This window comes from Grampus griseus, assembly GCF_964374135.1.
Source record: "Grampus griseus genome assembly, chromosome: 18".
Classification (NCBI taxonomy): Eukaryota; Metazoa; Chordata; class Mammalia; order Artiodactyla; family Delphinidae; genus Grampus; species Grampus griseus.
Genome location: NC_139012.1, coordinates 72,165,467 through 72,190,168, shown reverse-complemented (window position 1 = coordinate 72,190,168; position 24,702 = coordinate 72,165,467). Strand labels below are relative to the sequence as shown.

The following is a 24,702-nucleotide window of genomic DNA, read 5'->3' as shown; positions in this document are numbered from 1 at the left end:
TGCTGTCCTCCGCGCCGTGGTCACACGGCTTCTCTGAAAGCACCTGGTCCTCTCGCTCCCCTACTCGGGGGCCTGCGCTGCCTTCCCGTGGATTTGAGTGCGAACTCTTTCCTACTTTTGTCATCTGACTGGGAGATAATCGTTCAGATTTCAACCAGAGTCACGTTGATCTGGGTCAGGGCTCAATTTTAACCACCTCTTGTTGGCCTAATTCCCAGCGTCCCGGGTGCGCTCCTGAGGCCGTGGAGCTGGAGTCTCTAGCGGGTCTTCCCTTCCGCCTTCCCGCCCCCAGACTCACTTTGCCCGCTTGCGGCTCCCCCGGGAAGGGCTCCCCCGGGAAGGGCTCCTCCCTGGAAGCACCTAGGCTTCATGTCATCCATCTCTTCAACAGTTCCATAGGTTAATGTGATTTTTATTTTATTTGGATTTTTCTTTGTGTTACCAGGGGAGTTAAAGTCTTTCACATCCTTTTATAACCTCTCGTTGCCGTCAGAACGTTAAGTCCAAATTCCTTGCTGAGGCTCACCAGGCCTCTTGTGATCTCGGCAGACGCTGTTCTAGCTTCTTAGCCTCATTTATCTGCACCCTCATCTTAAAAGAATTTGTGCTGAACCTGTTTCAGTTCCTCAGAGGCACTATTTTTTTAACTCCTCCGCTCAGATATGGCGTCTGCTGGTCTGTACACCGCACTGTCCCTCACCCCCGCCTTCTGCCTGTCACCTGGCCAATCCTCCTTCATTTGGACTTGATAGCGCTATCAGTTACTTATTCCTGGAAGCCTTCGGCCTAGTCCAGCCCCTGAAATCTGGGTTTGATACCTTTCTAATATACCTTCATAGCATATTATACAAACCATTATCATCTAATTGCCTATTTACTTTTTTGTTTTCCACCCAGATTATGAATTATTTGAAGGCAGCACCTGAGTCTCCTTTCCCATTCCATTCCCCCTTCCTAGCATGGGGACTCATTTTTTACAGGATACAAGGGATAAATGAATAAATAGATGCGTGAACACTGGTACTAATCTTTACATAACATTGACCAGTGTAATATTCTGTTCTTAGTAGCACTTTACAAAGATGCAGAAACATTCTTCATGAGATTGTCTTATATCTACCATTGATAAAAGCTGCAGACATAAGAGTTTCTCTAATATTACAAGAGACTTTTCTGGTCATCTAGCTTAAGAATCAGCTTTTTTTTTTAATCAGCAAGTCAGGATCAACTAATGGATGGTAAAACCAATTAATGGATCATACCATCATTTAAAAATAATGAAATTCAGAATGGAATAGAATAACAGATATATCGTGTACATCACATGTAGTAAGAGTATTATTGTTATGTGATATTTTTCCAGTTTTTATACACATACACACACATATACAAAACACAAATGGTTGCATATGAACTGTTTCTTGTTTTCTCACTGTGTTATAGTCAAATAGGTTTTTGAAAACCATTGCCTTAAACCACCCCTCTTCAGCCCCACTCATCAGCGCTAACCCAGGAGTGTGGACTCCAGGGATTTATGTGTAGGTACTCTATTGTTTGGAAAATGAGACCTTTGTACTATTTGAATCCAAGTGTCTGTTTTCCGCTTTGCTGCTTACTTCTTGAAAGTTTGGGTATTTGGAGGATTAGTTCAATAACTATTAGTTCAATAACAATTAGTTCAATAACTGTTTTCTTTTTTGAAAATACTTCCTTACATATATTTGGGTAGGAAGCTGTGGTCAGGATGAAGAGGCCCTGGCAGTGTTGCCCAAAGAGGCGGCCGTGACCCGCGTTCATCTGCTAGGAGTCCAGGGGGGCAGGCCCGTTTCTGACGATGCAGTTTATCTTCTGTACGTGGTGTGTGTTTGTTGCTACGCTGCATGGCTGTTCTTGATTTGCAGGTATTCCCTTGGGCAAATCCCTGCCTCTCATTTCAGTTTTTCTTATTTTTAAAATTAGTATATTGTATATTAAAGGAAGTCATATTATTAGTCTTACAGCCTTTCAACATCTGTTTTTTATTAACATTCTTTTAATTTTTTTTAATTGATGTATAGTTGATTTACAGTGTTGTGCTAATTTCTGCTGTACAGCAGAGTGACTCAGCTATACACATATATACATTCTTTTTTTATATTCTTTTCCATTATGGTTTATCCCAGGAGACTGGATATAGTTCCTGTGCTATACAGGAGGACCTTGTTGTTTAGCCATTCTAAATATAAGAGTTTGCATCTGCTAATCCCAAACTCCCAGTCCATCCCTCTCCTTCCCCCCGCCCCCTTGGCAAACACAAGTCTATTCTCTATGTCTGTGAGTCTGTTTCTGTTTTGTAGATAGGTTCATTTGTTCCATATTTTAGATTCCACATATAAGTGATATCATACGGTATTTGTCTTTCTTTTTCTGACTTCACTTAGTATGATAATCTCTAGTTGCATTCATGTTGCTACAAATGGCATTATTTTGTGTTTTTTTATGGCTGAGTAGTATTCCATTGTATATATGTACCACATCTTCTTTATCCATTCCTCTGTCGATGGGCATTTTAGTTGTTTCCATGTCTTGGCTATTGTGAATAGTGCTGCTGTGAATATAGGGGGGCATGTATCTTTTTGAATTATAGTTTTGTCTGGGTATATGCCCAGGAGTAGGACTGCTGGGTCATATGGTAACTCTATTTTTAAGTTTCTGAGGAACCTCCATAACTGTTTTCCACGGTGTGAATTTACATTCACACCAACAGTGTAAGAGGGTTCCCTTTTCTCCACACCCTCTCCAGCATTTGTTATTTGTAGACTTTTTAATGATGGCCATTCCGACCAGTGTGAAGTTTTGATTTGTAGTTTTGTAGTTTTGATTTGCATTTCTCTAATAGTTAGTGACGTTGAGCATCTTCTCCTGTGCCTACTGGCCATCTATATGTCTTCTTTGGAGGAATGTCTATTAAGGTCTTCTGTCCATTTTTCGATTGGGTTGTTTTTTTGTTGTTGAGTTGTGTGAGCTGTCTGTATATTTTGGAGATTAAGCCCTTATCGGTTGCGTCATTTGCAAATATTTTCTCCCATTCTGTAGGTTGTCTTTTCATTTTTTTTAAGGTTTCCTTTGTTGTGCAAAAGCTTGTAAGTTTGACTAGGTCTCATTTGTTTATTTTTGCTTTTATTTCTATTGCCTTGGGAGACTGACCTAAGAAAACACTGGTGCGATATATGTTAGAGAATATTTTGCCTATGTTTTCTTCTAGGACTTTTATGGTGTCATGTCTTATGTTTTAAGTCTTTAAGCCATTTTGAGGTTTGTTTTTTGTGTGTGTGCATGGTGTGAGGGTGTGTTCTAATAACTTCAGTGATTTACATGCAGCTGTCCAACTTTCCCAGCATCACTTGCTGAAGAGACTGGGAAACACATTTTCATATGTTTTTCCCATTTTATATTCTTGTCTCTTTTGTTGAAGATTAATTGACTGTAGGTGTGTGGGTTTATTTCTGGGCTCGCTATTCTGTTCCATTGATCCGTATGTCTGTTTTTGTACCAATACCACACTGTTTTGATTACTGTAGCTTTGTAGTATTGTCTGAAGCCTGGGAGAGTTATACCTCCTGGTTTGTTTTTTCCCCCTCAGGATTGCTTTGGCAATTCTGGTTTTTTTTTCTTTTTGGTTTTATGTAAATTTTTGGATTATTTGTTCTAGTTCTGTGAAAAATGTCATGGGTAATTTGATAGGGATTACATTAAATCTGTTGATTGCTTTGAGTAGTATTGCCATTTTAACAATACTAATTCTTCCAATCTAAGAGCATGGGATATCTTTCCATTTCTTTGAATCCTCTTTAATTTCCTTTATTAATGTTTTATAATTCTCAGCATATAAGTCTTTCACCTTCTTGGTCAGGTTTATTCCCAGGTATTTTATTTTTTTGGTGTGATTTTAAAAGGTATTGTTTTTTTTTTTTTAATTCCCTTCCTGATATTTCATTGTTAGTGTAAAGAAATGCAGCCAATTTCTGAATGTTAATCTTGTATCCTGCTACTTTGCTGAATTCATTTATTAGATCTAGCTGTATTTGTGTGGAGTCTTTAGGGTTTTCTATATATGGTATGATGTCCTTTGCATATAGTGACAGTTTTACCTCTTCCCTTCCAATATGGATACCTTTTATTTCTTTTTCTTGTCTGATAGCTGTGGCTGGGACTTCCAATACTATGTTGAATAGAAGTGGTAAGAGTGGACATCCTTGTCTTGTTCCAGATTTTAGCAGGAAGGCTTTCAGCTTTTCACTGTTGAGTATTATATTGGCTGTGGGTTTGTCATAAATGGCTTTTATTATGTTGAGATATGTTCCCTTTATACCCACTTTGCTAAGAGCTTTTATCATGAATGGATGTTGAATTCTGTCAAATGCTTTTTCTGCATCTAGTGAGATGATCGTGTGGTTTTTTACTTTTCTTTTGTTTATGTGGTGTATTACACTGATTAATTTGCATATGTTGAACCATCCTTGTGAACTTGGGATGAATCCCACTTGGTCATGGTGTATGATCTTTTTTTTTTTTTTTTTTTTGCGGTCTGTGGGCCTCTCACTGCTGTGGCCTCTCCCGTTGCGGAGCACAGGCTCCGGATGCACAGGCTCAGTGGCCATGGCTCACGGGCCCAGCCACTCCGCAGCATGTGGGATCTTCCCGGACCGGGGCACGAACCTGTGTCCCCTGCATCGGCAGGCGGACTCTCAACCACTGCGCCACCAGGGAAGCCCTATGATCTTTTTTATGTGTTGTTGGATTCAGTTTGCTAACATTTTGTTGAGAATTTTTGCATCTATATTCATCAAAGATACTGGCCTGTAATTTTCTTTTCTGGTGGTGTCTGTCTGGTTTTGGTATCACGGTGATGGTGGCTTCATAGAATGTCTTTGGGAATGTTCTCGCCTCTGCAATGTTTTGGAAGAGTTTGAGAAGGATCGGTATAAGTTATTTGCGTGTTTGGTATAATTTGCCCATGACGCTATCTTGTCCTGGACTTTTGGTTGTAGGGAGTTTTTTTTTAATTTATTTATTTTTTTATTACAGATTCTATTTCACTTCTAGTGATAGGTCTGTTCGAATTATCTGTTTCTTCTTGATTCAGTTTTGGTAGGCTGTGTGTTTCTAGAAAGTTGTCCATTTCTTCTAGGTTGTCAAATTTGTTGGCATATAATTGTTCATAGTATTCCCTTATGGTTATTTGTATTTCTGTAGTATCGATTGAGATTTCTCCTTTTTCATTTCTTTTTATTGGGTTTCTGTCTCTTTTCTTCTTGGTGAGCCTGACCAGAGGTTTGTCAATTGTGTTTACCCTTTCGAAGAACCAGCTCTTGGTTTTATTGATCAACATCTTTTTAATATTTAAAAGTTGGCAGAACAGACATACTGTGCTGTAACTGGTAATTTTTCTTTTTGGGGGTGGGGGGGGTGGGTAGAGCAGGCCAAAGTGAAAGGCTTTCCTTTTCTTTTTTGTTCTACTGGATGCTGGCAGAAGAGAAGCATTTTTATTCAAATAGGGTTTGAGAGGACGAGATGCCCGCTGTGACTGGGACAATTAGTTACCTGTGAAACTTTCCTTGACGGCATCAGGCAGACACTTTAAGGGAAATGTCTGTTTAGGGTGAACACACGTCCCCTCACACAGGCTCTTTCCTGGGATTGGTCAGTAGAGCAGGAATTTGGCTCGGCACGTAGGTGTGAGGCCCTGAGTCACTGAAGGACACTAGATTTTTAAGAGAGAGGCATTTTACGGTGAGTTTTCAAACTTGCAGTTTTCCCTGTCGTATAGGTCATAAGCACTTTTTTTTTTCCTTCTTGTACGGTCATATTTCCTTGTATCACCTTAAACAAAGAGCTTCTTTTTCCTCCTGTTTGGTCATATTCCATCCCGTCTTCTGACATCTCAGCACGGGCAGGGAGTGACTTCCGTGTCGCTGCATCACCAGCCGTGGTCGCTGGTGTTAGTTACATGGCACTGAACTGTGAGCCCAGCTGAGCAGGAATCGACATGTGTGCGTCAGGGATCGTGCTCACGTGCTCTGTCCTCTTTCCTTCCCGACTAGACTGATTCATAGAACTCTCCCTCCCTGGGGAAGAGCTCTGCAGAGGCAGCTTTGTTCTCACTTGTTGGATCATTAGACTTTTACTAAGGGCTTACTGTATGTGAGACCCTGTATTTGGCTATGGGAATATATGGATAAATTCTAGATAGTTTTGCCGTCAAGAAAGTTGTTGCTTATTGGGAATGAACTTGTGAACCGTATCAGCCCTATGAGCTATTGGGTTATTCATGATATGAGAAGATCCATTACTACTCTAGGACCAGAAGGGAAAGCAGAAACCAGTCTATATTTTTTAAAAGAGAATTTATTGCAGGAACTTGGTACAAATGTATTGGAAAGGGCCAGAGGAATAAGAGGGAGCAGGTGGCTTTCCCCAGAGCTCAGCAACTATAGGAAGCACTGTTGCCTCTGAGGCTGAAGGAGCAAAGGGTGCTGGTTTCTGGGGCCTATTGGTGTGGGTTGCTGTGGCCGCTGCTACTCTCGGGTTAACAGCACTGCATCTGGGGCAGACCTGGGATGGGCTCCAGGTCACGGCTGCTTTGGGACCATCACCGACGCTCTGCCATCCCGTGCCGGCTGTGCTGGAGCCTGTGGCTACCCACGCCCCATCACCTGTCTCTGCCGCAGAGACCACCAGAGCCAGAAGCAGACGGCCTCCCCCAGTACTGGGCCCTTTGTCGTCAGGATGAAGCCAGGACCCATCTGGCCAGGGAGTCTGGAAAATACTGTAGAGTTTCTAGCCTCCTGCAGTGCTGAGGAGAGCACAGAAAGGTGGGGATGGCTGTGAGTTCCACCAGAAAGTACCCAACGTATCTGGTCAAGCAGCGTCTTAGCACTATTTGAGGCAAATCAATCTCTTTCTCCCTCTCTCTCTCTTTTTTTCCCCCTTTCTCGAAATTACCTAAAGGAAGCTTCTGTGGACTGGAATCACTTGGACCATGCATGGTTTTTTTCAATTAGATTTGCTCTCATTGTCAGTCGTCACCTGTATAACTGAGGTACCTAGTATTTCTGGGCCCATCTACCTGCTGGGAATGTTGGCGGATTTTGTTACTGATCTCATCGAGAGTGTGTAAACTTAAGAATTATTCTAATTTTCCAGTGACATACTAGAAAAAGAACACTGCCAAGTGTTAGTGTATAGGGTATATATAAAGAAATAAAATTGCCTATTATATAGGCAGACATATTTAAAAGTGCTTTTCCTTTCATAGAAACACAGAAACATTTTCCTCAGAATAACAAATATAAAACACTGCTGATGTCAACATCTTTATCAGAAATGTGGCTCTGAACTCTGTCTCCTTATTGAGATTACCGGTTGTGAGGAGCTAACCGCCTTCTCTGTCTGCTCTGGCTTCCCCCAGGATGGTCTTCAGCAGAGAGGCAATCAGGAGACTTCTTGCCAGCAAGTGTCGCTGCTACAGCAATGACGCTCCAGATGATATGGTCCTGGGGATGTGCTTCAGTGGGTTAGGAGTCCCTGTGACACACAGCCCTCTCTTCCATCAGGTGAGAAAAATGTTTTTATTCCTACCTCAGAGGGAGAGAGGGGGCTTCTTCTTCTCACTTGAAGGTACTACTACTTTCCCCTCCCCTGTTCTTCTGGAAGCAGTCTTAAGAACTGTGTGGACAGGCTCCAGGGGGAAATCCTTAACAGACCTCTTCGTGCAGAGGGTTGATGCTGTACCAGGTACAGCATGAAGATGGAACGCAGAAACATCTAAAACATGAAATGGTGTTTGGCCAGCATCCTTGCCTGTAGGCTCAGGTAAAAGCTGTTCTTTTTTTTACTTTGAGTTAAAAAAAAATGGATGGTATTTAAAAATTATCAGATGCTATTTAAAAATATACAGGACTGACCTAATGTTGTCCCGCTAGCCACCAAGTGTTTGCAGTTCTAAACTGTCCTCCGTCCTTACACTGTCTAATGGGCTTTCTCCCCTTTGGTTGCTATTAAACTGACAGACTAAACCTAATTAAATTTCAGTATAGTATCTCAATAAGCATATACTCTGGGGGTTATAGAAGAGATGATGTTTACCAGAGGTGGTTGGTGCTAATAGTTTCACCATCCTGCAGTGTGGGGTAAGAAGGGAATCCTTTTGCAATCATTTTAGTAGTTTCTTTTTTGAAGAATTGGGTTAGTGAGTATTCTGATCAGTGACTATCCTGATGCTGTAAGAATAATAGCAGATATATCTGTACTAAAAATAACCAGAGCCCACATTCACTTAATGCTCTCCTTTAAGAAATCAAAGCTTTTTGAAATTTGAATGCATAGGTATTTTAAGTGCCCTCCCTTACATTGAAAATATAGTCTTCATGCTTTACTTAGTAACCAGTAGCAAGCGCTATTATAGCCATATAGAGAATTGGGCGTGACAGAAATAGCACTATAGGAGATCACTTGAAGGAGGCAAAGAAAGTGCTTGCATTACCAAGAAAGGCAGAATCCATTTCTGCATTCTTGAGGACTGCAAGGAAAGATAAAGATAGACCTTAATAAGAAATGTATGAGAAACCTCCCTCCTGGTACTAGTCAGAAGGCACTTTGCCATGTTTTAAAACCTTGAGCCTATGTGTGGTATTATAGGACTTAGAAGAGCAAGTTATTCTCTCTTACCCTCTCTCTCATAATGTTGCACTCACAGAAAGGAAGGGTAATTAAAACTGTTGGTGTATAAGGGAAATAATTTATCATTGTTACTATCATAGTCTTAGGTTTTTATTTATTTTATTATTTATTTATTTATTTCTGGCTGAGTTGGGTCTTCGTTGCTGCGCGCAGGCTTTCTGTAATTGCGGCGAGCGGGGGCTACTCTTCGTCGTGGTGCGCGGGCTTCTCATCGCAGTGGCTTTTCTTGTTGAGGAGCACAGGCTCGAGGCCTGTGGGCTTCAGCAGTTGTGGCGCATGGGCTTAGTTGCTCCGCGGCATGTGGGATCTTTCCGGGCCAGGGTTGAACCCGTGTCCCCTGTGTTGGCAGGCGGATTCTTAACCACTGCGCCACCAGGGAAGACTCGGTCTTAGGTTTTCATAGCAGCCTTTTTCACTTAGGGAGGGATACGTTACTAAATGATAAGGATTATTTTCCTTCTTTCTTTTCTCCTTATGTAAAAGTCCTTTGAAGATAATTAAAAAAATTTTTTTCAATTGTTGTTTCCCATACTTTAGAACTCTTGATTTCTCTAATTCACATAATAAATTTTAAACCTTTCCAAAGTCATAAAGTATGCTCAAAATGTATCCTCCCCAACAGACACTGCTTTATCTTCTAATTCTTAAGCCTCTTTTAAGAGAGTTTGCTCTGATTTGGACATTACTTTCCATTTGTAATGTTTGAACACTGGTCCAAACAGTGTATTTGTTCATATTAAAAAGAGATAAAATCTAGGGTTCCTGGTAAGTTAGAGCAGGCATTTGGAAACAAGCTCAGATACAAAGTTGCCTGGGCCACATTTCTTCTCCTTTTAGTCAGGGAAGGTTACTGTGAGATCACAGGTTCAGAAGGCAGCCTCAAGGAATGTCTAGTATATCCCTCTGTTAAAAACAAAGTATCTATCTAGAGCATGTGGTTTTCTGCTCTTCCAAAATTATATGCTACTAATGGGTACGGCAGTGTGCAATGGTCAGTGAATCCTCTGCACAAAATTGTCAAAATAACTTTCAGGAATCTGGAAGTCAACCAAAAAGCACTGAGAAGCATTAATTCCTGAAAAACTACTGTAGTTCTGGGTAAGAGCAACAAAGTCTGAGGCCTTTCTGCCTGAAACCCCCCCACCCTACCCACCTTCCATCCAAGCTTGGTTGGAGAGAGCAGCAGTAGTTTCACCAGTATGGGCCTGGCTGGAAAAAAAACAACAGGTTTGCTATCAGAGGGGGTGGACTTGATTTGTGGGAGAGATGAAAACCCACAGGTATGTCAGCTAAAATTGTCAAATTTGGGTAGGAAACAAATAAGAAAAACCTGCATCTTCACTGGCCTGAGGTTGCAGTCTCAGTTATGGTGAAGGGATTACTGGTCAGAAGTTTAATACCTAATACCCTGGAAATAAGAGAGCATAGTAGGGCTAGAGAAGCTGGCTACAATTCTCTGGTCCACTGGGAAACTATGTGCATGCCCATGGGACCGTGGATGAAAGTAATTAACAAGCTAAGGCATGTCTGAAAACCCACTGAAGCTTGGAACGTCCTTTCCAGTCCACACACAGATTGAAGCTTTATGGGCTTGAGACTTTGAGCACAATCTCTGCCTATATTACAAACTAACTACTGAGTTATTCAGGCACAGGAGTGACTTCTAGAAAGTCATCCTAAAGAATAAAAATAAGAGCTAAAACTTGAGAAACTAGCAGCCACACACTCTAGGGAAAAAGATTCCACAGTGTAAGTCAGGCAAATTAGTTTTTAAAAAAGAGTAGTAAACAGATTTGTGAGTTGCTATAATACATTATTTTAAAATAACCAGTTTCCAATCAATTACTGTGAAACATGCAAAGAAACACTGAACTCAGGGGAAAAATGTAGTCAACGGAAATGGACTCTGATCAACAGAAACGGACTCTGAACGGGACCAGATGTTGGGTTTGACAGACAGACAAAGACTTCAAAGCAGCTAATAAAAAAAAAAAAAAACTATATTCACAGAATTAAAGGAAACTGTAGTCAAAGGAAAATATGATTACGTTAGCTCAACAAATGGCAAGTCTTAATAGAACGATAGAAACTATGATAAAGAACCAAATGAAAATTCTATAGTTGTAAAACCCAATAAGAGAAATGAGAAATTATCTAAATGGACATAACAGTAGATTTGAGATGGCAAAAGAAACAATCAGTAAATTTGAAGGCCAATCAATAGAAATTACCTAATCCAAAGAACAGAAAAAAGACCGGAGAAAAATGAACACAGCCTCAAAGACAAGTGGTAAAACAAAGTATACCAACATACATTTAATGGGGGTCCTTTTTAAAAAGAGAAGGGAGAGAGAAAGGGACAAAAACAATTTTTTTTGAAGAAATACATTTTCTCAAAAATGTAATGAGAAACAATCTATTGATCTGAGAAACTCAACAAGGCCCAAGTAGGATAATCAGGAAAAGAATCACACGTGAACATGTTATAGTCAAATCACTGAAAAACGATGACAAAGGGAAAGTCTTAAAAGCAACAAAAAACCTAATGAAAATGGAAATTAAAATGTTACTGGCTGATTGCTCATTAGAACTAAGAGGCCTGAAGGCAGAAAGAAAAAAAGAAAGTTAACCAGAAGTTCTATATCCAGTAAAACTATCCTTCCCAAATGGAAGTGGAAATAAAGACATTCCGAGATAAACAAAAAGTGAGAGAATTCTTTGCTAACAGACCTTCCCTTAAAAAAACTAAAGAAAATTCTCTGGGCTGAAAGAAAATGGCACCGTGTGGTACCTGGAATATATAGGAAGGAATTAAGTACACTGGAAAGACTACGTATATACGTGTTTGTGTGTATATATACACATATGTGTGTATATAAGAGGAAAAAATGTGCGTATGAACATAAAATATATGGATGTGTATATATACAGATATTTTTCTCAATTTCTTTCACAAGATTGTTTAAAACAATATAACTCTATATTGTTGACTTTATAACATAGATAAATGCAATATATATGATGACAATGGAACAAAGGCAGGGGAAAGAAGTGGAGCTTTACTGGGGCAAGGTTAATTTTGTTGGAGTTAAGTCAGTATTAACCCGATAAGTTAAAGATACATGTTATCCCTAGAGAAACCTTTAAGAAAGTAACTTTTTTGATGTTTTAGCTATATTTTAAAAGAGACTTAAATGTACACTAAAAGATTTTAATAAAGAAGGGCAATAAAGGAGGAACAGATGGACAAAAAAGATGTATTAAAAAATGGCATATACACTACAGAAAAACTGTAGAGGTTGCTCAAAAAATTAAATATAGGACCATATGCTGCAGCAATACCACATCCTGGTATATAGCAAAAGGAAATAAAAACAAGGTATCAAAAAAACAAAAACAATGGCATATAACATGGCAAATGGCTAATGAAAATACAGCTATATCAAGTGTTACATTAAATATGAATGGACTAAATACCCCAAAGGGCAGAGATTGTCAGACTGGATAAAAAGCATGATTTGTCTATATGTTGTCTATAAGAGTCAAGTATACTTTAGATTCATAGACACAAACAGGTTGAATATAAAAGGAAAAGATATACCATGCAAACAGTTGATCATAGAGAGGAATGTAAATTGGTGCAACCACTATGGAGGACAATATGGAGGTTCCTTAAAAAACTAAATATAGAGTTACCATATGATCCTGCAGTCCCACTCCTGGGCATATATCCAGAGAAAACCATGATTTGAAAAGATACATGCACCCGAATGTTCACTGCAGCACTGTTTACAATAGCCAAGACAGGGAAGCAACCTAAATGTCCATCAACAGAGGAATGGATAAAGAAGATGTGATATATATACACAATGGAATATTACTGAGCCACAGAAAAGAATGAAATAATGCCATTTTCAGCAACATGGATGGACCTAGAGGTTATCATATTAAGTCCGATAAAGACAAAAATCATATGACACTACTTGTATGTGGAATCTAAAAAAATGATATAAATGAACTTATTTACAAAACAGAAACAGACTCTCAGACATAGTTACCAAAAGAGATAGTGGGGGTTGGGGGATAAATTAGGAGTTTGGTGTTTCTTTTATATATAGTAGTGTGTATATGTAAACAACAACGACCTACTGTATGTAGCTCAGGGAACTATATTCAGTATCTTGTAATCTATAATGGAAAGAATATATATATATAAAATATATATATTATATATATATTCAGATTTTATATATATATATATAATCTGAATCACTTTGCTGTTGTACACCTGAAACTAACACAACATTGTAAATTAACTATACTTCAATTTAAAAATTTAAATAAAGATATACTGTGTAAACAGTTGATCACAGAGAGTTTGAGTGGCTATAGTAATATTAAAAACAATAGATTTTAAGAACAGAAATATTACTAGACAGGAAGTGGGCCATTTCATGACAAAGGTCAATACATCAAGAGAATAAAACAATTATAAATGTATATATACAGCTAACAACAGATCTTCAAATTACATGAAACATAAAGGGACAGAATTGAAAAGAGAAATAGACAAGTATTAACTACGTGACCTGTCACATATAAAGTATTTCACCGACAACAACAGAATGAACATTCTTTGCAAATGTATAGAGAACATTCTCCAGGATAGGCCATATGCTAAGTCATAAAACAAGACTCACCTCCCAGAACGATGGAATGAAATTAAAAATCGAGAAAAAAAATTGGGGAAATTCCCCCAATATTTGGAAATTAAACAACACACTTTGAAATAACCCATGGGTCAAAAAATAAATCATAAGGAAAATTAGAAAATACCTTCAATGGAATGAAAATGAAAACACAACATATCAAAAACTTTGAGTGCAGCTATATAGTGGTTAGAAGGAAATTTACAGTTTTAAACATGTTAGAAAGGAATAAAGATATTAAATCAATAATCTAATTTTCTACATTGAGAAGCAAAAGAATATCAAATCTGAACTATGTGGAATAAAAGAAATACTAAAGATCAGAGCACAAATCAATGAAATAGAAAACAGAAAAATAGAGAAAATCAATTAAGCCAAAAATTAGCTCTAATCTGGTAAACCTTTAGCTAGCTTGACCAAGAGAAAGAGAGAGAAGACAAAAATTGCCAAAATCAGAAATGAAGGAGGGGCGTCATTATATACCCTACCACAATTATGCCAACAAATTAGACAATTTAAATGAAATAGAGATAGACGTTTCTCCAAAATAGACATACAGATTGCCAACAAACACATGAAAAGAGGCTCAACATCACTAATCATTAGAGAAATGCAAATCAAAACCACAGTGAGGTATCGCCTCACACCCGTCAGCATGGCCATCATCAAAAGATTTACAAACAATAAATGCTGGAGAGGGTGTGGAGAAAAGGGAACCCTCTTGCACAGTTGGTGGGAATGTAAATAGATACAGCCACTATGGAGGACAGTAGGGGGAGTTCCTTAAAAAACTGAAAATAGCACTACCATATGACCCAGCAATCCCACTACTGGGCATATACCCTGAGAAAACCATAATTCAAAAAGAGATGTGTACCACAATGTTCATTGCAGCTCTATTTACAATAGCCAGGACGTGGAAGCAACCTAAATGTCCATCAAAAGACGAATGGGTAAAGAAGATGTGGCACATATATACAATGGAATATTACTCAGCCATAAAAAGAAACAAAATTGAGTTATTTGTAGTGAGGTGCATGGACCTAGAGTCTGTCATACAGAGTGAAGTAAGTCAGAGAAAACAAATACTGTATGCTAATGCACATATATGCGATCTAAAAAAACGGTACTGATGAACCTAGCGGCAGGGCAGGAATAAAGACACAGATGTAGAGAACAGACTTGAGGACACAGGAGGGTAAGGGGAATATGGGACGAAGTGAGAGAGTAGCACTGACATATATACACTACCAAATGTAAAAAGGATGGCTAGTAGGAAGCTGCTGCATAGCACAGGGAGATCAGCTCCGTGCTTTGGGACCACCTAGAGGGGTGGGATAGGGAGGGTGGGAGGGAGGCTCAAAAGGGAGCGGGTATGGGGATATATGTATACATATAGCTGATTCACTTTGTTATACAGCAGAATCTAACACAGCATTGTAAAGCAATTATACTCCAATAAAGCTACTAAAAAAATTTTTTAATGATGAATTGAAAAATAAAAAAATAAATGAAATGGAGAAATTTCTAGATAACACTTTTTAAGCAAGGCTATTTCTCAAGAAGAAATAGAAAATGTATTTAAACTTAATACATTGATGAAGTTGAATTACAGAAGCAAGAATGCTTCCTAACTCAGTTTATGAGGCCAACATTAACCTAAAATGTCAGAGATGTACATTGTTTCCCTAGAGCAAGCACTAAGAAAATCACTAAAAAAAAAAAAAATAGCTAAAAAGTTAACGAATTAAAATGGTACATTACAGAAGTAAAGGACAGGCCAGTGTTACTCTTGAACATAGATGCAAAAGTCCATAATAAAATATTAGCAAACTGAGTCCAGCAATATATTAAAATTGTTGCTTGTTTTTCACACTTAAAAATGAACTGTTGGAGATACAAATAGATGTGACACAGGAAAAAATAAATCCATAATATTTCTGCCTTTATTAATGCAGATTCCAGAAGTGATTAATTGCCTCTCAGGAGTCACCTCTGCAAGTGACGAGCTGGATTATTAAGCATTAGAATGTGCTAATCATTTCTGATAAATGAGGTCATGGAAAAGAACAAGACAAAACTAGAAGAGTAAAATGCATACAAAGAGGCATCTGTGATGCTGAGAAGTCTATAATCAACCTCTGTGCCCAGAATGCCAAAAGGAAATCCCAGACAGGCAGGGTCAGTGTGAGGAACGAGGACTTGGGAGCAGAGGCGGAGCAGGGTGGGAAGCTGTACACAGGGAAAGAGCGCTGGCTTAAACTGCATGAGAGGGACAGAAATTGGGCAAAATGTAAACCTTCTTATGTGTAAAGATTACAGCACACTGAACAGTGTAACAAATGGAGATTGATTGTATTTTAGACACTTTTTTTTTTTTTACAGCTGTACCTGAGGTATGATTTACATACCATACACAATTCACACACAGTAATGGTGTGAATGGTACGTTGAAAAATTTTAGCAAATTTCCAGAGCTAGGCAACCACAAACCCGGTTTTAAAACACTAGGATATGCCCCCCAAATTCCCTTGTGTGAATCTGCACTCATTCCCCACCCCCATTCGCAGACCCAGAACACCACTGATTTGCTTTGTCTCCAAAGTGTTTCCTTTTCTAGGCTCTCCCTACTCTGAAAGACACATGCCTAATTCCAAGTTAGAGCAGCGGACAGGCAGTGGGAACGCCCAAAATTCCTTGCCCCACCTCGCCACACAACCATGTATGGCCAAAGTTTCTTTAGACCTGGGAAATAAGTTTTTCTGCCTCTTTGCAGAAGTCATAATAGTAACTTAAATGACTTACCAAGGAAAACTTTTCACACTTATTACCATGGTTGAGGAATATCCCAGAGGCATGACTGTGGAACCTAGAAGCAAAAAGCGATGCACTGGGGATACAAAAGTAATTGGAGATGCAGAAACAAAGAGCCTACACGTAGAGGGAAGATTTTAGTGGAGAAGATTTTCCTTCTTGCTTTTAGATTCCATAACCAAACATCAGATATTGAAGGAGAGCAATCGTTTCACGCATTTAAATGCTATTCTGAAGCACAATTGTTTTCGATGAGTGAGAGCGCGGGATTCTCTGTTCTTCCTGCAGGCTCGGCCTGTGGATTACCCTAAGGACTACCTATCTCACCAAGTTCCCATATCGTTCCACAAGCACTGGAACATCGATCCCGTGAAGGTCTATTTCACATGGTTGGCACCCAGTGAGGAAGACAGAGCCAGGCAGGAGACACGAAAAGGCTTTAAAGAAGAGTTATAAAGCATGGTGGCCTGTGGGCACAGGCAGGACACAGAAGCAGAGACTGGCATTGTCCTGCTGTGCTGGATCACACCGCTTACGTGCGACATGCAGCATCGGAAGCTTCCTGACTTTCGGTGGACGTTATTATACGGTAATTTTTGAGTTGAGGGTGGGGAAGGAGTCATAGGGAAAACAGAGTTTTGTTTTCTGGGGAAGATCACTTGCTTTAGCATTATGCAGTTATTGTGATACACAATGATTACGGTGTATCTTTCAAGCTGTGAAACAGCTTTATTTCTGTCATAGAAAAATAAATGGTACCAGAATTTTCCTTCCTGTCCTGTCTCTTCATTAGAATCAAAGTTTCAGCTGGGCATGAGTCTGGAGAGACGTGATTGTGTTACTATATACATAAAATAAAGAAGAGGGATGGTCTCTTGATCTGGATATTACAATGGGGTGAACTTTTTAACCGTATTATTTTTTTTGCGGTACGCGGGCCTCTCCCTGTTGTGGCCTCTCCCGTCGCGGAGCACAGGCTCCGGACGCGCAGGCTCAGCGGCCACGGCTCGCAGGCCCAGCCGCTCCGCTGCATGTGGGATCTTCCCGGACCGGGGCACGAACCCGCGTCCCCTGCATCGGCGGGTGGACTCTCAACCACTGCGCCACCAGGGAAGCCCTTAACCGTATTATCGAAATGATTTCCTGGTAACTCAGTAGGAAGACTGCTGTGTTAAGGATCATTCATAAAACGTCATAAAAGTCTAGTGATGAAAAACCCCCTGTAGTCTGTAATCCGGGTTGTTATGTTTTATCTGGTTTTCTGTTTGTACCTCATAAAAGGAGAAGAATAAGTCTTCTGCGAGAGCTTTCTCCTTCTTTAGAGGTTCATCTGTGTTCTGTTTCTCCCTGAAGCCCTATCTTTATGACCTACTTGTAACACAAAAGTGTAGTGGCTGCTGCCAGAAGATAATGTTCTCAATATTTAAAAAAAGAAAAAAGTCATATTTTATTCAAGTCACTGAGCTCTGAGTCTCAGGAAGTGAATTAAATTAATTGTACCTGGTGTTTTACTCTTACTTTTACTTGTATGTTATATAATGACTCTCTCCAGACTCAGAAGAGACCCCCGGTGTAAGGGAGGCCCGCATGGTGATTTGGCAACTTCCCAGGTTTCTTAAATAATGAAATTTGCAGACAGTATTTTGAAACAGCTCTAATTTCCAGATCATACCTTTAATATACAGTAACTTAATACATTATTAATTTTAAAGCATATTCTGTATTTAACATTTTAACTATATAATTCAGTTTTCTAGAGGTATTTGCATAAAATTTGGTATGTCTTAAACTAGTTTTGGTATAGTAAAATACTTTCCTTTTTTTTTTTAATAAAAATTGTTATTAATTTTGCCTGTAACGTTTTTATAGCCAAGCACAGGGTTTTAAAGCCATGCCACCAAAAGTATCCATGCGTGTGTTTTTTAACAATACATTTTTCTTGTAGCTTATATGTAACTGATTTCCAAAATGATGCAATAGTATTTACCATTTTTCCAAACTAGCAAATACCAGGACTGTTGTGTTTTCAGTGATAACTGAATACACTGGATTCACTGCTGTGAGGGTGGATTTTGTGGTCCGTCCAAGGAACGGATCCGGGATGATTAGCCGGATAAGAAGCACCCGCAGGACGTGTAGATCTGGCCAAGCTATTGCTGGTGACGTCAGTACTGCTGTCATAGCTGGGATTACTGTCACTGGTAGTCACCTTCATGTCATCTGTAATCATGCTCCTGGAGGGCCTGGCTGCCTAACCCAGTGGAGAAGAGCCTCCAGTTCCTACTCTTGCCTAACACTGTTACACTCAGAAAAAAGTGTACTCGTGATAGGACTGTACTGGCATCCATACAGGAAGATCCCCGTCATCGCGCTTTCCCTGTGTGACGATGATCAGTGCCTTCTGCTGATACCGGAGCACCTTCTCTGGTACTTTTAGGTGTTAGTTATGTTTACTTTTTGGAACGATGTAAGCCTAACCACAAGTAAAAGACCTTTGCCTAAATTTCTGATTTCTCAGATGTATTTATTAGTCCAAGTGGAGCAGGAGTTGGGAGGGCTGTGAGGAAAAGGAATGAATGAAATCAGAGAAAAAAGTTGGCAGCTCAGTAAACACAGTTTTTAAAAATAAAAACCTATCCTTTTAAGAGAAAACCATCAGACACTGAAGATATATTTATACAAAGTCTACAAAACCATTATCTATTTTATTAAATAATGAACTGGAGATATTTTGGAACTGATTCTCATAGAATTCATAACTTAAGAACCAGTTTTGAATCTGTACTTTCCTGGACAGACTCTTTCCTATTCATATTTTCTTTGCCTTTTAAATAGAAATTTGCTTCAAATGGCTGTTTTTATACTGGGATATCAACATCAAGGAGGTACAGGTGGAACCACTGGAATGCCGTTCTTGCTTTTAAGCCACTTCTGCTGATATAGCCAAAGCAATTTGGCCAAAGCCAAAGCAAAAAAATCGGACAGCGTAGGATTTTTACATCTTTCTGCCAAATTGGAAATCCAGACACAAACACGGCCTTTGTAGGCTGTCTGGGAACACAGAACAATAGCACGCTGGGCTGCAAGTGATGCTGTGCATGGGTATTTAAATATCAGTGCTCCTGGGTTTCTTTAGTACCCCTGAATACCTTCAGTGCTTCCACATCCATATCATTATAATTGTTTATGTATTTTCCTCAAAAATTAATAAGAGTAGACATTTGTAAGAATGTTTCTGTTGTCTTCCCTTCATAATCAGAGACGGAACTTGCGTGGACTAAAATGAATCAATGATTCATCCAGCAACTGTTTATTAACCCCCTACCATGTGTCAGACCTTCCAGGATGCCCCTTGTCTCTTCTACTCACCACTCCATCCCTGGCACCTTTGAATGCCTGGCACACAGTAGGTGCTACTGTTTTATGTTCCCAAGCTTTCTATAAGCATGTCACCTGCAAATGTGCTTTCCCCCTGTCTACAGAAAGTGAAGACTTCGTTTCTGGCATCAAGTCTTTGAGCACATGTTTTCACTTTAAAGACACATATTTCTGGAGGGAGTTGGGGTAGGTACAAGGGAAAAGGACATAAACTGGTAACAAATGAACAAGATGATTTCTAATAATACCTAAAGACACTAAGAACAGGGAGGCAGAACTGGATGGGGGCTGGGGACTAGCTTGGATAGAGTGGTCAGAGAGGGCTGCTAAGAAAGTGATGGTCGAGTGAAGACCCCACTGAATAGATAGAGTCAGGAATGCTGAGATATGTGCGCAGTAACAGCAAACGTGAAGGCTCTAAGGCGGGGACAAATCTGGCATGTCTGAAAAAGCAAGCCTGTGACCGCTTAGCTGTCATCACTGCTATTAGTAAACATCCAGGTGATGTCAAACAGTTGCTACAGAAGTCTGGAGCTCATTGGAGCAGTCGGGCTGGAGTGATAATTCTGGAACTCATCAGCATTTTTAAAGGTTTTGAAAGCCACAAGACTGGACAAGATCGTGCAGGGAGAGAAGGAAATAGAGTCAGCCTGAGCAGTCAGTGAGGTGGAAGGGACACCGGGGTAGGCAGGGGAGCTGTGTAAGGGAAGCCAAGGAAGGAGTGTTCTGAGAAGCAAATGATCAAGCATGTCACGTGTTGCCGAGAGGACGGAGAAGTGACAGTGTGACTGAGAGCGTGGAAGTGACCTTGACAAGACTGCTCCCAGTGAGTGGGGCAGGAGGCGGGCAGGATGGGAGCTGCGATTGTGGAGAGCGATTATAAACATTTGGGCAGGGGGGATCTATAGTTAATTCTTTTTATGATTTAAAGACAAGGAAACAGGGGGTTTATATTTTAAGATGGAAGATTCTAGGAAACGTCTGTATGAGATGCGAATGGCCTCGTAGAGAGGGAGGATGACGAGTGACTGCATTGACGGTCCTGGCAACATGAGATGGAACCCAGAGCCCAGTGGGGGAATCTGACAGGAGGGTCTGCTGTCAAATGGGGGGACGGTGGAGGCACAGAGAAAGGTTTTTAGATTTGCTGATGTGAAGATATGGGTGTTTACATCTGATCATTTCTATTAAGTGTGAGACAGTGTTATTTGCTGGGAGTGTTTGACTTTTTACATGGGTTTGCTTTATGGAAACCGCACCGTTAATAATAATAACCACAATGACAACCGCTTACATAATGCTTACTATACTTGGCACAATTCCAAGTGTTTCACACATTGAGTTATTTAATCCTCACAATAACCCTCAGAAGTGAGTACTAGTGCTTTCTCCAATTTATATTGGAGGTAACTGATTAACCAGCTCAAGGTCGCAGAGCTAGTAAGTTGTGAACCCAGACATTTTGGCTCTAGAGTTTGTTCATGTAATCCCTGTGCTCCTTCACCTCTATCAGGAACAATGTTGCCTCTTCCCCAACTGAATGTATATCTAGTTCTGAAACACTGTCACAGGTAAAGATCACCAAGAATCCAAGAGTTAATCATGAAGTAACCCTATGTAAGAGAGATAAAAGGCAAATATGATTATATATCAAATAAATTATAGAAGCAGTATGTGCTGGGGGGTTAAAAAAGGAAGAAACTAATTGAAACTGAATTTTGAACTTTTGTTCTAGAACTTTGGAAAACAATACCTCTGGTAAGGGTTAAGATCCTCATACACTGTTACACTGTGACCCAGAAGTTCTACTCTGAGGCATATACCCTAGTGAGACACTCACATCCTTGCACTAAGAAGCATAAACAAGAATGTTCACAGCAGCATACACAGTTCAGGAGAGCTGAAAGTTGGAAACAGCCTACATGTCCATTGCTTGAAGGATTAATAAGTTCTGGAATGTCTTTACAATATCACATTATGCTGCGGTTAGTACGAATGAAATACAGCTACATGACACACCTCAATGTTAAGCAAATTTTAAAGTCACAGGACAAAACTTACAATAGGATCTCCTTTATATAATTTAAAACCATGCAAAATTTAAAAATAAACATGTAAAGATACACATCTAAAAAATTAAGGAAAGAGAAGGATAAACACAAAATTCAAGACAGTAGTTACCTCTGCAGGAAAGACAGAGGAATATGCTCTCAGAGAGAGACACAGGGGACTCAAAGCTAATGGTTATTTCCATTTCTTAAACAGGTTGGTGGGTACATGGGTGTTTGTTTTATAGGTATTCTTTATGCCTGATAAATGTTATGAATATTCCCTGTTCAACATTTAATTTTGATGTAATTAATGTTAATAATGACTTGCTTTAATTAAAGAAAAATGTCTTGTTTAGCACCGAATGTGTGAGTATTAATTTCCTGTGAGTATTAACAGTTGTTCCTGCAACAACTTATCACAAACTGGCTGGCTTTCAAAAAACAAATAATTATCCTGTGTCCTGCCTGTAGAATTTGGGGAGTCTATCAGCCTTCTTTCATCTTGTCCTGTTTTTATCCTTTCTGATTCAATCTGGCAACATTTCTGCTTATATAACAAGCTCAAAAACCTTTTGAATCTCCCGTGTATGTTAAGGGGATTCAGGCTATTAGACAAAGGCTCCTCCACAGATCTTTTCTGATGATGTCATCCCTATTCCCGGCTCCTGCTGAGATGATTGAGGGGCTCCACTGGTCATCAGGGAACCCTCTGTGTGATGGGAAACTCTAACCTTTCCATCCTTTCAAGGCACTAGCCAATCACTGTCCAGCTACACCTGTGGCTTTCTTTTCGGAATGTGCTTTTCTAATGGTGAATATCCTAATTTTAGCATCTCTTACCATGTGGATTTGCTGAAATTTTCCCAAATCATCAAGTCCAGGTTCATTTTTCCTTAACAGTTACCTCAATTTATCTCTTTCCTCTCAAATTTTCCCATAAACTACAAGAAGAAACCAGGTTGCATATCCGGTACGTTGCTTGGAAATCTCAGCAGAACATCCAAGTTCACTGCTTACATGTTCTGCTTTGCGTATAACTATAGGACACACTTCAGACTTCCTGCTAGAAGAATTACTTCCTAGACTTCCTGCTACTGCATAACAAAGGATCCCCTTTCCTCCAGTTTCAAAAATATTTTCCTCATTTCTTTCTGGGCCCTCATTGGCAGGGCCTTTAAGGTTCAAATACCTACCAGCATTCTGTTTCTAATGATACGTGTGTTCTCTAAGAAAATACAGGCTTTCTCTCCTTGCTCCTTACCTCCTCCTGAGTCCTCACCAGAAGCACCTTTAACATCCACTTCTACCAAAAGTCTGTTTAAGGCAGTGTAGGCTTTTCCTATCATGCATATCAAAAATTCTTCCAGCTTTTCCCCACTACCCAGTTCCAAAGCCACTTCCACATTCCTAGGCACCTGTTACAGAAGCATCTCACTTCCCAGGACCAAAATCTGTCCCTGTGGCTGATGTAACAAGTTACCACAAACTTAGTGGCTTTAAACAACCAAAATTTATTACAGCATCACTGGGCCAAAGCCAGGGTGTTGGCAGGACAGCGTTCCCTCCAGGGGCTCTCGGGGAGAATCCATTCTTTGCCTCTTCCTGCTTCTAGTGGCTGCTGCACCCCTTGGCTGTGGTCACATAACTCCAATTTCCGCCCCCGTGGTCACTCTGACTTCTCATCTCATGCCTGTGTATCAAATATCCCTCTGCCAGCCTCTCGTAAGGATACACGTGACTGCATTAGAGCCCACCTGGATAAGCTAGGATAACCTCCCCATCTCTAGATCCTTTAGTTAATCACATCTGCAAAATTCTTTTTTTTCATATAAAATGACATCGACAGGCTCCAGGGATTAGGACGTGGATATCTGGATATCTTTTGGGGAGGGAGCACCGTTCAGCCTACCAGAGTACGCGTGATTCCTCCCGTTGGCAGACAAGTGGGTGAATCAGGGGGGTCTGAGCATGGCCTGCCTGTTCTTTCTTTCATTCACTCATTCATTCACTTGACATACATGGGGTTTTTTTTGTTTTGTTTTGTTTTGCGGTACGCGGGCCTCTCACTGTTGTGGCCTCTCCCGTTGTGGAGCACAGGCTCCGGACGCGCAGGCTCAGCGGCCATGGCTCACGGGCCCAGCTGCTCCGCGGCACGTGGGATCCTCCCGGACCAGGCCGCGAACCCGTGTCCCCTGCATCGGCAGGCAGACTCTCAACCACTGCGCCACCAGGGGAGCCCGACATACATGTTTTGAGCAACCACCTTGTGCCAGGCATTGTGCTAAACACTGGGCACTCAGTGGTGCCACCTAGATCATCTCATCAGCAAACACACACACACACACACAAATATCAATTTCTTATTTTAAAAAGCTAGTCATTGTTTAGGCAGAGAAGAAATTAGGCTAAAGACCTGCCTGGTATTATTCTGGGCGTCTCTGCCCACCAGTCTACTGGATATTTTCAGACATTGCTAAATCTAGAATTTCTTTTCACTATTTTACTTTCCTGTTTTATCCCTCCTCCGGGTTTTTACTGATTCCACAACTGGAATTGGGAGTTTATTCTGCTCTTTTATATCGAGGTGTGTGGGATGAGCACTGCGTTAAAAGGTCCTGAGCTGTGGCCTCACTGTGCCACCTTGGGCAGGTCGTGTCATGTCTCTGGGCTTCAGTTTTGTAACGAAATGCAGTTTGAACTTTAAAATGCTGTGATTTTACTGTCTAAATATAGGACCTGCATCACTAAATATTCCTGGTGGGTGCTATTTCCACATCTGTGCTCCATCCTGAAAAGACCTTCATCTCAAAACTTCAAGGTTCTCTCATTACAATGAATTATCTGCTCAATCTGGAAAATTTTGTCATACTGAGTTTAACCAATTTGAAATAAATCTGACTTTCATTCATGGATTCAGAAACATAGGACACCTGTGTAATAAAGGTTTTGAGGTTATATCATTTTATGGATACAGAAGTTAACTTTGGCTCATTCGATAAATATTTATTAAGTCCTCTCTTATGTTTTAA

At 40.1% G+C, this 24,702-nt stretch overlaps 1 protein-coding gene and 1 long non-coding RNA gene across 5 annotated transcripts in view; one reads left to right on the top strand and one right to left on the bottom strand.

Annotated features, from left to right (window-relative positions):
• B3GLCT (beta 3-glucosyltransferase) overlaps positions 1-17,136 on the top strand; it is a 108,706-nt gene extending 91,570 nt beyond the window's left edge. For 3 of the 4 annotated variants that reach the window (XM_082675862.1, XM_082675860.1, XM_082675861.1), the window contains 2 exons: positions 7,451-7,595; positions 16,533-17,136. In XM_082675862.1, the coding sequence (XP_082531988.1) occupies positions 7,451-7,595; positions 16,533-16,700 (313 nt within the window). In that variant the 3' untranslated portion in view covers positions 16,701-17,136. Of the gene's footprint in view, positions 1-7,450; positions 7,596-16,532 lie in introns of those variants that run through there. The other variant, XR_014298089.1, reaches the window with a different exon arrangement.
• The window catches only part of LOC309836074, a 112,784-nt gene continuing 96,897 nt past the window's right edge, over positions 8,816-24,702 (bottom strand). The window contains exons 2-3 of the long non-coding RNA XR_014298091.1: positions 9,875-9,930; positions 8,816-9,206 (exon numbers count right to left, since the gene is read on the bottom strand). This is a non-coding gene — a long non-coding RNA (uncharacterized lncRNA). The remainder of the gene's footprint in view (positions 9,207-9,874; positions 9,931-24,702) is intronic.